Below are 16,011 nucleotides of genomic sequence, written 5' to 3'. Positions count from 1 at the left end.
AGTTGAGATGCAAAATTATTTGTAGATCAGGGATTCTGCACAGGGCCTTGCTGAGACCGATTACCTCGAACATGTATAAACTCTGTTGTATTGGATTTGTCTCTGCAGTATGGACTCAGTTTCCCATGGTCCTCTACACCTCTCTAATAGGCCAATAGGAGTTGGAGCGTCAGTGAGGTAACTGGTTATGGAAAATGCATTTATTACAGACAGCACCCCACTGTTATACTGATGTAATCTTACATAACTTAACCATTGGGTGGGTTATGTGAATTGTCCAAAGGGAAATTAAAGTGTTAGTAGAGCTTAATGGCTGTTCTGATATTATTAATGGGATTTATTTTCATTGGGTAATCTAGATCCCAGGTGACAATGTCATGTAGCTATACTGAACATGAGCAGAACATAGTGGGGTAGGCAGGCCTAGAAATGAAGATGTGACGTTGCATGTAGCCTAAACTGTTGCTCGTCAGAATTATACCAAATCTCCCATGAGACAAACCAACAACCCTCCTCTCTCAAACTTCTGTCTCCTTTTTGGCATTAGACGGAAGACTAGTGGTCAGCACGTAGACCACTGCTAAAAATACACAGTCCAGATTCAGTTTCCTCTCTGACACAGACCCTCTCACACCTACACACACACACAAACCCACTGGCCCTGGCCCTCTCAGTCACGTTATGTCCAGCAGGCCCTCTGGTCTTTCCAACATGCAATAAATATGTACACTTTATGCCCTCTGTTTCTATGGTCCCCTGGCCCTGCTCCCACTAACCCTCTTTGGTGTGTAAGAACAGCAGGCAGCGATTAGCTGATTAGCTCCACGTCACTAAGCTGCTCCAAGTAGGCCAATTACCCTCCCAGGGACTAGACAGACGGACGGAATCAACCCATTAAGACAGACAGACGTTTTGGTGCTGAGGATGCCTCCATTCTAGTCTGGGAGTCAGAGCCCTCAGTGCTTACTTCCAAATCCACGACAATGTTGGGATTTGTATTTTATCTCATTGAGAATAACCTGGATGAATAAAGGTTAAATAAGAGACATCTGTGTGAATTATACTGGTAGTTTTCCGTTGATGGAATTGGGCTTCTGCCATGCTTCTCTCTGTACCTCTCACTGACCTCTAAAAATGCTTAACTCAGTGTTAAACTCTGTTACTGCAGTAAACCTACTATGGCAGATCAGCTGCTGGGAGACAGAGATACACTGGAGCGACTGGAACTGTACATATTTAGTATTTAGCATTTATCCAGAGTGACTTACACCTAACGCCAGACTTCCACCTATAACACAACTATATACAGTCAACTTCACAGTAAGTGATGCATCTATTGCATAGTCATTACACATGAAAAGTCCAATGACATTTATGGGAATGTTATGGAAATCCAAGTTAGTTGTTAATTGCAAAGGTATTTAAACTCTTAGTGAGGTAGTGAAATTAGTGGGAGGAGAAAGACACAAGCTGTAATATCGCCTTGGAAAGCGAGCAGAGTCAGAGAATGAGTCATTTTGTTGATCAGAGATCAGTGGTTTTATCAAGGTTGATTTTTATTGAGGTTAGTGTTACAGGTAAGACTTTCGCTCCTGGTAGAAGTTGCTCCTAATCACTAATCTAGGATCAGATTATGATAACCCCAACCCCAGCCTTAACCATAAGGGGAATACACCAACACCTGTACCTGGACTAGTGGAAAGACATTCTACTTCTACTTTACTCCAAACGGCTCAGTTTGGGCACGAGTGGAGGGATCAGGCCTAGCTCCTCCCCCCTGGCGCCTCACTTCTTGCTTTCTCTAACCGCAGAGCAGGTCACTTCCTCTCAGAGGTGGGGCGCAGGTGTTTTACTTCCTGAACTGGGCGATGGGGGAGGGGACCTTGATGTCCTGGCCCCTTTCCAGCCTCTTCTCACAGTCGATCAGATAGTTGACTCCATCAACCAGCAACTGAACCAGCTCCACCTATACACACACACAGATACATAGTTATTAGCAGTCAAGGTGAGGTCCAGATAGAGTTAGTTTGAGATGCAGGTTTACAGTTTCAGTCATTCATTCATAGAATAGCAGTTTTCGTTTTACCTCTGATTTTCCCAGACGGTCGTTGTTGGAGATGTCGAAGGTGTCTCCAGTTGTGGCCGAGTCGACTCCGCCTGTCCCTCTCTTCTGCAGACGCATGTTGTCCAGGATCTTACCGAAGCGGGGGTCCTGCAGGGTAAGTACAGAACTTTAATCAATGCTCTGTCTTGGGAAGGAGGTGTCAATACACAGGGACAATTCAAGTAAAAACATTAGGCAAGAGAGAGAGAGCGATTGTGTGTGTACCTTGCTGAGTTTGGGCAGTCTGACGTGTACTCCAGCCCTGAGTCCAGTGCCCAGGTTGGAGGGGCAGGTCAGGATGTAACCCAGGTGCTCGTTCCACATGAACTCCCAGCCTCTCTCCTGGATCAGCTTCTCCACCTAGTGGATGGAAGGACACTTATAATATGCTGTATACTGTTGAAGTCGGAAGTTTACATACACCTTAGCCAAATACATTTAAACTCAGTTTTTCACAATTCCTGACATTTCATCCTAGTAAAAATTCCCTGTCGTAGGTCAGTTAGGATCACCACTTTATTTTAAGAATGTGAAATGTCAGAATAATAGTAGAGAGAATGATTTATTTAAGCTTTTATTTATTTCATCACATTCCCAGTGGGTCAGAAGTTTACATACACTCAATTAGTATTTGGTAGCATTGCCTTTAAATTGTTTAACTTGGGTCAAACGTTTCGGGTAGCCTTCCACAAGCTTCCCACAATAAGTTGGGTGAATTTTGGCCCATTCCTCCTGAGAGAGCTGGTGTAACTGAGTCAGGTTTGTAGGCCACCTTGCTCGCACACGCTTTTTCAGTTCTTCCCACAAATGTTCTATAGGATTGTGGTCAGGGCTTTGTGATGGCCACTCCAATACCTTGACTTTGTTGTCCTTAAGCCATTTTGCCACAACTTTGGAAGTACGCTTGGGGTCGTTGTCCATTTGGAAGACCCATTTGCGACCAAGCTTTAACTTCCTGACTGATGTCTTAAGATGTTGCTTCAATATATCCACATAATTTTCCTTCCTCATGATGCCATCTATTTTGTGAAGTGCACCAGTCCCTCCTGCAGCAAAGCATCCCCACAGCATGATGCTGCCACCCCCGTGCTTCACGGTTGGGATGGTGTTCTTCGGCTTGCAAGGGCCCCCTTTTTCCTCCAAACATAACGATGGTCATTATGGCCAAACAGTTCTATTTTTGTTTCATCAGACCAGAGGACATTTCTCCAAAAAGTACGATCTTTGTCCCCATGTGCAGTTGCAAACCGTAGTCTGGCTTTTTTATGGCGGTTTTGGAGCAGTGGCTTCTCCCTTGCTGAGCAGCCTTTCAGGTTATGTCGATATAGAACTCGTTTTACTGTGGATATAGATACTTTTGTACCTATTTCCTCCAGCATCTTCACAAGGCCCTTTGCTGTTGTTCTGGGATTGATTTGCACTTTTTGCACCAAAGTACGTTCATCTCTAGGAGACAGAACGCGTCTCTTTCCTGAGCGGTATGACAGCTGCGTGGTCCCATGGTGTTTATGCTTGCGTACTATTGTTTGTACAGATGAACGTGGTACCTTCAGGCGTTTGGAAATTCCTCCCAAGGATGAACCAGACTTGTGGAGGTCTACAATTCTTTTTCTGAGGTCTTGGCTGATTTCTTTGGATTTTCCCATGATGTCATGCAAAGAGGCACTGAGTTTGAAGGTAGGCCTTGAAATACATCCACAGGTACACCTCCAATTGACTCAAATTACGTCAATTAGCCTATCAGAAGCTTCTAAAGCCATGACATCCTTTTCTGGAATTTCCAAGCTGTTTAAAGGTACAGTCAACTTAGTGTATGTAAACTTCTGACCCACTGGAATTGTGATACAGTGAATTATAAGTGAAATAATATGTCTGTAAACAATTGTTGGAAAAATTACTTGAGTCATGCACAAAGTAGTCCTAACCGACTTGCCAAAACTATAGTTTGTTAACAAGAAATGTGTGGAGTGGTTGAAAAACTATTTTTAATGACTCCAACTTAAGTGTATGTAAACTTCTGACTTCAACTGTATGTCCATGTTGCAAGCATGTACACTCATGCAAAAATGCAGAACTGCCTTTTAGGTTGAGTGGAGACGAGCATCACTAAATCACTAAGATGTAACATGTAAAGTACCTGTTGGAGTCCTCTGCAGAACCTCTCAAACACTCTTTTCATGTTTCCTCCCTTCTCCATGGAGATGACCCTAGTGTGGTCCTCCTCATTGACCCAGATCAGGAAGGTCTTCTCATTGTTGTGCCTGGAAGAAAGAACACATTCCTAAGAATCCAGAAACATTTGTTGATTGCACTGATTATATCAACGTCTATGATCACAGCGCACACATGCTGGTTAGAGGCTTCTGCTAGTAAGAGCCTTGTAGAACCTACCAGAGGCCCCTGGCATCAGGCCAATCACGGGCCATGAAGGCACACGTCAACAAGGGGGAGACAGGCTTGTCAAACAGGAAGTGGTCCTACGGAGAAGAGGAGGGAGAGGAGGGAGGAGGTGGAGGAGGAGAAGGTAGTGGTCAAGGAAAGGGGAAGACAGGGCTACAACTACATAGAGGTAATTATACTTTGGGGAGGAGGAAGAGGAGTGAGAGGAAGAGACCTTCCCCAAATACCCATAATGTTATGGGAACATAGTTCTGCTCTCTACTCCTTTGGTCTCACCAGATTACCCTATTCAGATATAGTACTATCTCTACAGCTATTATAATACAAGATAGTCTTAATGGCTTTTAAATCTACAGGGACAGGGTTTGGGTCTCTACTGCTCTGGCCTTACCAGATTGATAGTACTAGGCCTCTACAGGTACTGTAGTTTTGGGGACAGGGTTCGGCTCTCTACTGCTCTGGTCTTACCAGATGCCCCTGGCATCAGGCCAGTCACGGGCCATGAAGGCAGATGTCAGCAGAGGAGAGACGGGCTTGTCGAACAGGAAGTGCTCCTGAGGCAACGTGAGGGTGAGAGGGCAAAGGTCAATGAGACTGAGGGTTGAAGGTCAACACTAGTCTCTCCCAAATCCCAACAGCCATCTGTGGGCTGGCCACAAAAGATTACCTCTATTTCTATTCCACATTGTAGCCGTTAGGATTAAAAGCAATATGATGTCATCCCAATGTGTCAGACTGAGTGGATTAACTTGGTAACTAAAACTCTGCTAAACTTTCCTGAAATAATTGGTTGGCCTACCAATGGGGAATTAAGATAAATTAGTGCAATCGAGAACCATGTCTTCAGATGAGTCAGGTCAAATAAAACTGATGTGACAATGCTGTTACTACAGTTCAGGTTCCAGTTGCACTGTTTCAATCTTCACAACAATACCTGCCATTAACATGGTAATACAAATAGACAATATCATGGATAAGAGGAATCCTGTATGCAGTCAGATTACAAAAAAACATGTAGTTATGTGCGTTTTGGATACAGAGACAGACAAATGGGAAAGGAGAGGGGGGTACAGAGAGATTGACAGACAGATAGACATAGATAGATAGACATAGATAGATAGACATATAGACAGACAGACAGACAGACAGACAGACAGACAGACAGACAGACAGACAGACAGACAGACAGACAGACAGACAGATAGATAGATAGATAGATAGATAGATAGATAGATAGATAGATAGATAGATAGATAGATAGATAGATAGATAGATAGATAGATAGATAGATAGATAGATGGATATCTCTCTCCAGATAAAATCTTGCGACGGCTGGCCGCCCAACAACCTGCCCGCTTGACCCTATCCCCTCCTCTCTTCTCCAGACCATCTCCGGTGACCTTCTCCCTTACCTCACCTCGCTCATCAACTCATCCTTGACCGCTGGCTATGTCCCTTCCGTCTTCAAGAGAGCGAGTGTTGCACCCCTTCTCAAAAAAACAACACTCGATCCCTCTGATGTCAACAACTACAGACCAGTATCCCTTCTTTCTTTTCTCTCCAAAACTCTTGAGCGTGCCGTCTTTAGCCAACTCTCTTGCTATCTCTCTCAGAATGACCTTCTTGATCCAAACCAGTCAGGTTTCAAGACTGGTCATTCAACTGAGACTGCTCTTCTCTGTGTCACGGAGGCTCTCCACACTGCTAAAGCTAACTCTCTCTCCTCTGCTCTTGTCCTTCTAGACCTGTCTGCTGCCTTTGATACTGTGAACCATCAGATCCTCCTCTCCACCCTCTCCGAGCTGGGCATCTCCGGCGCGGTTCACTCTTGGATTGCGTCCTACCTGACCGGTCGCTCCTACCAAGTGGCGTGGCGAGAATCTGTCTCCGCACCACGTGCGCTCACCACTGGTGTCCCCCAGGGCTCAGTTCTAGGCCCTCTCCTATTCTCGCTATACACCAAGTCACTTGGCTCTGTCATATCCTCACATGGCCTCTCCTATCATTGCTACGCAGACAACACACAACTAATCTTCTCCTTTCCCCCTTCTGATAACCAGGTGGCGAATTGCATCTCTCCATGTCTGGCAGACATATCAGTGTGGATGACGGATCACCACCTCAAGCTGAACCTCGGCAAGACGGAGCTGCTCTTCCTCCCGGGGAAGGACTGCCCGTTCCATGATCTCGCCATCACGGTTGACAACTCCGTTGTGTCCTCCTCCCAGAGTGCGAAGAGCCTTGGCGTGACCCTGGACAACACCCTGTCGTTCTCCGCTAACATCAAGGCGGTGACCCGATCCTGCAGGTTCATGCTCTACAACATTCGGAGAGTACGACCCTGCCTTACACAGGAAGCGGCACAGGTCCTAATCCAGGCACTTGTCATCTCCCGTCTGGATTACTGCAACTCGCTGTTGGCTGGGCTCCCTGCCTGTGCCATTAAACCCCTACAACTCATCCAGAATGACGCACCCCGTCTGGTGTTCAACCTTCCCAAGTTCTCTCACGTCATCCCGCTCCTCCACACACTCCACTGGCTTCCAGTTGAAGCTTGCATCTGCTACAAGACCATGGTGCTTGCCTACGGAGCTGTGAGGGGAACGGCACCTCCGTACCTTCAGGCTCTGATCAGTCCCTACACCCAAACGAGGGCATTGCGTTCATCCACCTCTGGCCTGCTGGCCCCCCTACCTCTGCGGAAGCACAGTTCCCGCTCAGCCCAGTCAAAACTGTTCGCTGCTCTGGCACCCCAATGGTGGAACAAGCTCCCTCACGATGCCAGGACAGCGGAGTCACTCACCACCTTCCGGAGACACTTGAAACCCCACCTCTTTAAGGAATACCTGGGATAGGATAAAGTAATCCTTCTACCCCCCCTTACCCCACCCCCCAAAAATAAATAAAAATACATATTATAAAGTGGTTATCCCACTGGCTATAAGGTGAATGCACCAATTTGTAAGTCGCTCTGGATAAGAGCGTCTGCTAAATGACGTAAATGTAAATGTAAATGTAAATGTAAATGTAAATGTAGATAGATAGATAGATAGATAGATAGATAGATAGATAGATAGATAGATAGATAGATAGATAGATAGATAGATAGATAGATAGATAGATAGATAGATAGATAGCAGTCTTCTGTGAGTGTCTCACATCAATAAGCTGCTGCTGCTCCTTCTCGGTCATGTCTCCCAGGCTGTAGTAGCGTCCAGCCAGGTCACCCTTCAGGCCGGCCAGGGCCTGCACGGTAACACGCTCCACCTCACGGCGCTCCGAGCGGGAGCAGCACGGGGGCAGGCTCAGACCGCGGATACTACGGCCTGTACGCACGCGAGACGACAGAACGTATTTCTCATCAAACATACCGTTAGTGATCTGAGGAGGGAGAGGGACAGTTATTGTTAATACATCTGAGAATGATGAACTATACTGTGTGTGTGTATGTGTGTGTGAGAGTTACTTTGGATGCGTCCAGATCAGTGGGGTGTTTCATTGTCTTGGGGTCGTAGCCATTGTGTCTGTCTTTAATGACGGGGTCAAAGAGGTCGGCGAACACCTGGAGAGTACAGGATGGACTGTTAACAGACCTCCTTCAGATAGATAGAAAGACATACACACCCTCCCACATGTACCTTGTAGCTCTCCTCATCCCCAGCCACCATGCCGACAGTCTTGATGAAGGGGTGGCCAGGGTTGTCCACTCCGGTCTGGATGCACTGGTCCAGGGTCCAGTTGTTAGGGGTCACCTGGTCTCTCAGCTTGCCGTAGATAGCAGGGGTCAGGGCATGCGCCATGCAGTTGTTGTGCCTCCTCAGGTCAGGGAAGTCAGCGCTGGGGATGATGGGAGAAGTAGTTTTCATTCAAACCATAGAGATGAATAGATCAAAAGCTGTGCACTATAAATTACATTTCAAATAGGGTGTAATTATGGACACAGTCCTGGCCAAGAGGACAGCTTATAGACTGCTGTTTTGGATGTGATGTGGATGCATTTTTTTTGGACAGGTACATATTGATTGATTGACTGGTCGCTTGATTGATTGAGACAAGTAGAGGAAGTTATTTTAGAGTGTTGGTGATCTGTCTAATCTGTGGCTCAAGGCTTAGTTCCTGATCTGGTCTCTTGGGTGGGTGGGTGGGTGGGGGGGGGGGGGGGTGTACTATATGTGAATGTAAGAAAGGGCAGAGGAGGTATCTACTAAACTTGTATCTACTAAACTTGTATCTACTAAACCTCTTAGGTTTAATTCCTTGCCCCACCCCTCTACCTTTGACTTACATTTCAGACTGACTGCACACTGGGTGTAAGATTCAGGTTTTTTCCTATTCAACAGGTGCAGCTATCCCAGGCCCAACTCCTGTTTCTCCAACCTCTGTAGGTCGTCTGTATACGGACAAGCTATTTGTAGTCCACAGTCCATTAGAGGCCATGTTGTTTTGTAGTTCTACCTGGGTGGGTAGAGCTTCCTCCTCTCCTCAGCGGACAGGATGTTGCTGTCGGTCATCAGGTAGCAGGTTGCCATGGTGCCTGTTCCCAGGCTAGCCAACAGCATGGCCGTGTTACGGCCAGACATCATTCTAGTGAAGGAGGACGCCATCTTGGACAGTTCAAAGGTTAGATCAGGTCAACTGGGGGTGGGAGAGAGAGAGGAAGTGGGAAGAAGAGAGAAAGAGAGAAGATAGAAGTTACACATTTCAAAGGCTCTACTTCTTAAAAGTTCTTAAATATGTGTTTATTTATGCATTAGTTTCTTGTTGTGTATGTATAGCTGTGGTAAGCTGTGGGAAGAACCTCCGCTTCTTAAGAACAATACACTTCCTTCCTTTAACCCTTTGGCCTGTCTGACAGTTTTTTTCTGTTTTAGCCAGCTTCTCGATGCAGAGTCAGACGGTCAAGCTGTTAACCCTTTGACCACTACATTTTGTCCATCAAATACAGACTGTGGATGCTGCAGCTCAAACATACTACATGTCCTCAGTTGAGTTACAATGTGCTTCCAGTTTGTTGATTGTACTGTATTCAATTGTATCGTATGAAGTACATTTTTTAAAAATGTTTCTACATCTGATAAAGTAGATGTAGGTCGTTGATAACAAGCTTACAGTATGAGAGGGGAGTCTCAGCAGATGGCTTATTAAGCTCAGTCTCCTGATCTGGCCTCACAGGATGGCCTCTTAACTATCCCAAAATGGCTGATGCAAAATGGCCACCACCATCAAGGGGGAGTAGGTAGGATGAAGTTGCCTCTATACACTGATCTTAGGTCACCAAGATAAAACAAACTTTAGTTTAGCCCCTGAGCAAGGTATTCATTTCCATATGTCCTGTGACTAAAATCTAAAGGTGAAAGGTCATTCTCACCGACTTGTCCTTCACTTCTGGAGAGAAAGCGAGAGCGAGAGAGAGAGAGAGAAAAGAGAGAACGAGAGAGACAGAGAGAAAGGGAAAGAGGGAGAGAAAGAGAGAGAGAGCTGTCTTAAAATAGAGAGGTCTATATAGGTCTGTAGAGGTCTAGTCACTAATCCCTGTCAGAGCTGAAACAGAAGCAGGGATTGACTTCCTGTCTCAATAATCATTCTACACACCTATTACACATTATCTGCAGTCGTCAGTTGACAAAGTTCCATGTGATAGTTCTTCATTAAGAATACAGTATCGACTCGGAGGAAGAGCACAATTCTGTTTGATCGCCAGATCGTCAGTTAGCTGCAAAGCTGACAATGCACCCACTCTACTCTACGATCCATATCAAGGAAGCCAACATGCATCTCAGCGTCTGAACACAAGGTCTCTGGGTAAATTTAACTTCATTGACCTCAAAGTTGTGTCTCTGTTTTCCCCTGAGTGAAGTGTAGTAGACCAGAACACAGTAGGTGGCTGAGGAGTCTGAGAGGAGGAGGCTGTCAGCACCGAAATACATGATTATTTATAGAAATCTAGAGGAGAGAAACAGTGCCAGATGGGTCTAATGCCATGACCGCCCTTTCGGGAATCAAAACACCACAGGCCACGTGTTCTGTTCTGCTCTGACATTCCGAACCGGTCACAGCCTCTCAAGACAGGACCCAGGCCAAGACAAGGACAGGGGGAGGGGATAGGAGAGGAGAGAGAGAGACACACACACAGAGAGAGAAGGAGAGACATAGAGAGTTATAGAGAAAGAGATAAGTAAGAGACAGAGAGAAAGCGAGAGATGAGAAAGTGATGGAGAGAAAGAGGTGGAAAAAGCAATGGACACAGAGATGGAGGACACGAAAGGGGGCTGCAGCTCTGATAGGAAACGCCAGTGAATCAGTGATACGGTTATGTCATAAATGGCGAGCAGCTGGTATGACAGGCCTGTATGGTGGTTTAAATGCCTCCATCAGTCAGAATCACACTGGTAATAAAAAGCCTTAAAGCCAGGATTACACTATAACCAGCTCTGAAACCACAGATCTAGGATCAGTTTAACATCAAGGGGAGAAACATAAAACTGACCTTAGATCAGTGTTGGGGAGCAATTTCATGCTACTAGCCATACGGAGAGGAGTGTTAACACATGGTGATGGAGTTAACAGGCATAATTCTACTTCTTTGTAAGCTCTCAGAAGGATGCATTATCTCGAGTCATGAAGCAGTTAATGACAGGTATGACAGTTAATAATGTATATAAGGAACTGATGCTCTGCTATTCTTCAGAACATCAGACTAGACCATCTAGACCAGTCTACATTCCAACACCAAAAGGCTCTTGCTCTGTCCATCAATGTCATGTCAATTTTGCAATTATAGTGACTACATCAGCAAAATCTCATAAAAATATGCATAAGGAAACTTTAACTAATAGTCTGTAGTTCTCAAGGTGGAAGGGAGTGACTCACACCAAATACATTTGGTAACAACTACTTGGCTGCATCTACAACTTTAAAATGTATACATTTAAAACAGTTTGTTATTATCCCCCTTGTCTGAATGAGAGATATTTGAGAGCTATAGAGTGAGGAAACATAGGAAGAGAGAAAGAAAGATAGAGGGTACAGTACCTGTTTCACTGCTGATATCCCTCCCTACTAAAGATTCCTCTTTCAGGAGTCTATTTCTCTTTCTGATCCCACGCTCTACCCACTAACACGTGATAAGGACCTGTGCTTTAGGCCAATTAAAATGTCTGAATTTACGCTGTGGGCCAATGGGGAGATAAGAAGCTGTGCTGCTGACCAATCAAATGTATTCCTGGTGCAACACCTTGGATGGTCCTGGTTCTGCTGCCCGTCTTGACCTTGATCTTTCCTTGATCTTGATGTAAAGACCTCCTCCCCTCTCCAAACATAGATAGACTCTCTCAATTCAATTCAATGTACTCTCTCTCTCTCTCTCTCTCTCTCTCTCTCTCTCTCTCTCTCAATTCAATTCAATTTCAATTTAAGGCCTTTATTGGCATGGGAAACGTATGTTAACATTGCCAAAGCAAGTGAAGTAGATAGTAATCAAAAGTGAAATAAACAATTAATATTAACAGTAACCATTACACTCAGAAGTTCCAAAAGAATAAAGACATTTCAAATGTCATATTATGTATATATACAGTGTTGTAACAATGTGCAAATAGTTAAAGTACAAATAGGAAAATGTATAAACATAAATATGGGTTGTATTTGTAGCTCTTTGCCACATTCTCCTCCCTGCTGAATCCTCCCCCCTCTCTCTCTGTGGATGACTTCGTCAACCACTTTGAAAAGAAGGTTGACGACATCCGATCTTCGTTTGTTAAGTCTAATGACACTGCTGGTCCTGCTCACACTGCCCTACCCTATGCTTTGACTTCTTTCTCCCCTCTCTCTCCAGATAAAATCTTGCGACTTGTGACTGCAGGCCGCCCAACAACCTGCCCGCTTGACCCCATCCCCTCCTCTCTTCTCCAGACCATCTCCGGTGACCTTCTCCCCTACCTCACCTCGCTGATCAACTCATCCTTGACCGCTGGCTATGTCCCTTCCGTCTTCAAGAGAGCGAGAGTTGCACCCCTTCTCAAAAAACCAACACTCGATCCCACTGATGTCAACAACTACAGACCAGTATCCCTTCTTTCTTTTCTTTCCAAAACTATTGAGCGTGCCGTCTTTAGCCAACTCTCTTGCTATCTCTCTCAGAATGACCTTCTTGATCCAAACCAGTCAGGTTTCAGGACTGGTCATTCAACTGAGACTGCTCTTCTCTGTGTCACGGAGGCTCTCCGCACTGCTAAAGCTAACTCTCTCTCCTCTGCTCTTGTCCTTCTAGACCTGTCTGCTGCCTTTGATACTGTGAACCATCAGATCCTCCTCTCCACCCTCTCCGAGCTGGGCATCTCCGGCGCGGCTCACTCCTGGATTGCGTCCTACCTGACCGGTCGCTCCTACCAAGTGGCGTGGCGAAGCTGTCTCCGCACCACGTGCTCTCACCACTGGTGTCCCCCAGGGCTCAGTTCTAGGCCCTCTCCTATTCTCCCTATACACCAAGTCACTTGGCTCTGTCATATCCTCACATGGCCTCTCCTATCATTGCTACGCTGACGATACACAACTAATCTTCTCCTTTCCCCCTTCTGATAACCAGGTGGCGAATCGCATCTCTGCATGTCTGGCAGACATATCAGTATGGATGACGGATCACCACCTCAAGCTGAACCTTGGCAAGACGGAGCTGCTCTTCCTCCCGGGGAAGGACTGCCTGTTCCATGATCTCGCCATCACGGTTGACAACTCCGTTGTGTCCTCCTCCCAGAGTGCGAAGAGCCTTGGCGTGACCCTGAACAACACCCTGTCGTTCTCCGCTAACATCAAGGCGGTGACCCGATCCTGCAGGTTCATGCTCTACAACATTCGGAGAGTACGACCCTGCCTTACACAGGAAGCGGCACAGGTCCTAATCCAGGCACTTGTCATCTCCCGTCTGGATTACTGCAACTCGCTGTTGGCTGGGCTCCCTGCCTGTGCCATTAAACCCCTACAACTCATCCAGAATGCCGCAGCCCGTCTGGTGTTCAACCTTCCCAAGTTCTCTCACGTCACCCCGCTCCTCCGCACACTCCACTGGCTTCCAGTTGAAGCTCGCATCTGTTACAAGACCATGGTGCTTGCCTATGGAGCTGTGAGGGGAACGGCACCTCTGTACCTTCAGGCTCTGATCAGTCCCTACACCCAAACGAGGGCATTGCGTTCATCCACCTCTGGCCTGCTGGCTCCCCTTCCTCTGCGGAAGCATAGTTCCCGCTCAGCCCAGTCAAAACTGTTCGCTGTTCTGGCACCCCAATGGTGGAACAAGCTCCCTCACGACGCCAGGACAGCGGAGTCACTCACCACCTTCCGGAGACATTTGAAACCCCACCTCTTTAAGGAATACCTGGGATAGGATAAAGTAATCCTTCTAACCCCCCGCCCCCTAAAAAAAAAAAAAAAGTGAAAAGCTTTTTTGAAATCAACAAAGCATGAGAAGACTTTGCCTTTGTTTTGTTTTGTTTGTTTGTCAATTAGGGTGTGCAGGGTCAATATGTGGTCTGTTGTACGGTAATTTGGTAAAAGCCTATTTGACATTTGCTCAGTACATTGTTTTCACTCAGAAAATGAACTAGTCTGCTGTTAATGATAATGCAGAGGATTTTCCCAAGGTTGCTGTTGACGCATATCCCACAGTAGTTATTGGGGTCAAATATGTCTCCACTTTTGTGGATTGGGGTGATCAGTCCTTGGTTCCATATATTTGGGAAGATGCCAGAACTAAGGATGATGTTAAAGAGTTTAAGTATAGCCAATTGGAATTTGTGGTCTGTATATTTTATCATTTCATTGAGGATACTATCAACACCACATGCCTTTTAGGGTTGGAGGGTTTGTATTTTGTCCTGTAGTTCATTCAATGTAATTGGATAATCCAGTGGGTTCTGGTAGTCTTTAATAGTTGATTCTAAGATTTGCATTTGATCATGTATATTTTTTTGCTGTTTGTTCTTTGTTATAGGGCCAAAAAGATTGGAGAAGATAGCTCTTCGTGTTGTTGTTTGTTTAGTTTTCTCTCTCTCTCTCTCTCTCTCTCTCTCTCTCTCTCTCTCTCTCTCTCTCTCTCTCTCCCTCCCCCTTCTCTCTCCTCTCTCTCTCCCTCCCTCCCTAACTCCCTCCCTCCCTCACTTTCTTCCAGCTCTTGACTGGTGAGATGTATATCAACTTACTATAGAAGTGACATTAACAACTTTTATTTTATTTACAAGCCAGGAGCGTAAATCTGTACATTCTCTAAGGAAGTGCATGGAAAAATACAGTGGTAAAACAGCAGGTTTTATAACAAAGTACATGGTCAGGTATAAAAGCAGGACTGTAGATAGAATCTGGATGTGAGAAAGATTCCTGCCATTCAGGACTGTAGAAAAAGGAAGCAATCTGGAAAAAGCAGTTATCTGAAGAACAACACTGTAAGGAAAGAAACATGCTCTACCTCTTAAACGATCCAAAAGTTCAGAGAAGTTAAAAATCTATTGACATACTTTACAAATCAATAGTGCAAGATTTCGAATAATACTGTTTAACAAGTAATCAGATAAAAATCTAACAAATACTAATAAATAAACACATCCAGAGCTAAACTATAACACTGAGAAATATTCAAACAAAAGATGTAAGTAAACTTTAACAACCGTTTGGGTCAAGTCCCTTTACTTGAATATCGTCATCCCCAAAACAGATATGTTACACTGAATTGAACAACATTTCTGAAACTGCAATTTGCGTCAGGACTGGGAAAGGTAAAGCCATACATGTACAGTGGGGAAAAAAAGTATTTAGTCAGCCACCAATTGTGCAAGTTCTCCCACTTAAAAAGATGAGAGAGACCTGTAATTTTCATCATAGGTACGCGTCAACTATGACAGACAAAATTAGGAAAAAAAATCCAGAAAATCACATTGTAGGATTTTTAATGAATGTATTTGCAAATTATGGTGGAAAATAAGTATTTGGTCAATAACAAAAGTTTCTCAATACTTTGTTATATACCCTTTGATGGCAATGACACAGGTCAAACGTTTTCTGTAAGTCTTCACAAGGTTTTCACACACTGTTGCTGGTATTTTGGCCCATTCCTCCATGCAGATCTCCTCTAGAGCAGTGATGTTTTGGGGCTGTCGCTGGGCAACACAGACTTTCAACTCCCCTCCAAAGATTTTCTATGGGGTTGAGATCTGGAGACTGGCTAGGCCACTCCAGGACCTTGAAATGCTTCTTACAAAGCCACTCCTTCGTTGCCCGGGCGGTGTGTTTGGGATCATTGTCATGCTGAAAGACCCAGCAACGTTTCATCTTCAATGCCCTTGCTGATGGAAGGAGGTTTTCACTCAAAATCTCATGATACATGGCCCCATTCATTCTTTCATTTACACGGATCAGTCGTCCTGGTCCCTTTGCAGAAAAACAGCCCCAAAGCATGATGTGTCCACCCCCATGCTTCACAGTAGGTATGGTGTTCTTTGGATGCAACTCAGCATTCCTTG

General features: G+C 45.3%; 1 protein-coding gene across 4 annotated transcripts; it reads right to left on the bottom strand.

The window, feature by feature from the left end:
* Positions 1-1,515: 1,515 nt before the first annotated feature.
* On the bottom strand, positions 1,516-11,625 carry LOC121582226 (creatine kinase S-type, mitochondrial). 4 transcript variants are annotated; one of them, XM_041897898.2, is made up of 11 exons: positions 11,537-11,608; positions 9,873-9,886; positions 8,960-9,139; positions 8,143-8,341; positions 7,971-8,066; positions 7,664-7,885; positions 4,496-4,581; positions 4,242-4,365; positions 2,330-2,464; positions 2,087-2,212; positions 1,516-1,966 (listed from the first exon to the last, which is right to left on the bottom strand). In XM_041897898.2, exons 3-11 carry the CDS (start codon positions 9,106-9,108, stop codon positions 1,850-1,852), a joined length of 1,254 nt encoding a protein of 417 aa, XP_041753832.2. In that variant the 5' UTR covers positions 9,109-9,139; positions 9,873-9,886; positions 11,537-11,608; the 3' UTR covers positions 1,516-1,849. The 4 variants fall into 4 exon arrangements, with proteins under 4 accessions (XP_041753832.2, XP_041753833.2, XP_041753830.2 ...); XM_041897899.2 differs by having other exon boundaries at positions 9,873-9,889; positions 11,537-11,588; XM_041897896.2 differs by lacking the exons at positions 4,496-4,581; positions 9,873-9,886 and adding an exon at positions 4,973-5,058 and having other exon boundaries at positions 11,537-11,625.
* Positions 11,626-16,011: the final 4,386 nt, after the last annotated feature.

The sequence above is a fragment of the Coregonus clupeaformis genome, chromosome 15 (assembly GCF_020615455.1).
Source record: "Coregonus clupeaformis isolate EN_2021a chromosome 15, ASM2061545v1, whole genome shotgun sequence".
Lineage (NCBI taxonomy): Eukaryota > Metazoa > Chordata > Actinopteri > Salmoniformes > Salmonidae > Coregonus > Coregonus clupeaformis.
The sequence above is the reverse complement of the archived record's forward strand: the minus strand, read 5'-3'. Positions and strand labels throughout refer to the sequence as shown.

Coding starts and splice junctions, on each gene's coding strand:
- LOC121582226 (XM_041897896.2), bottom strand. CDS start 9,108: ATGGCGTCCTCCTTCACTAGAATGATGTCTGGCCGTAACACGGCCATG. Junction 5,059..7,663: donor AGCAGCAGCAGCTTATTGAT/GTGAGACACTCA, acceptor ACGTTGCCTCAG/GAGCACTTCCTGTTCGACAA. Junction 2,213..2,329: donor GACTGCCCAAACTCAGCAAG/GTACACACACAA, acceptor CTTACCCTGCAG/GACCCCCGCTTCGGTAAGAT.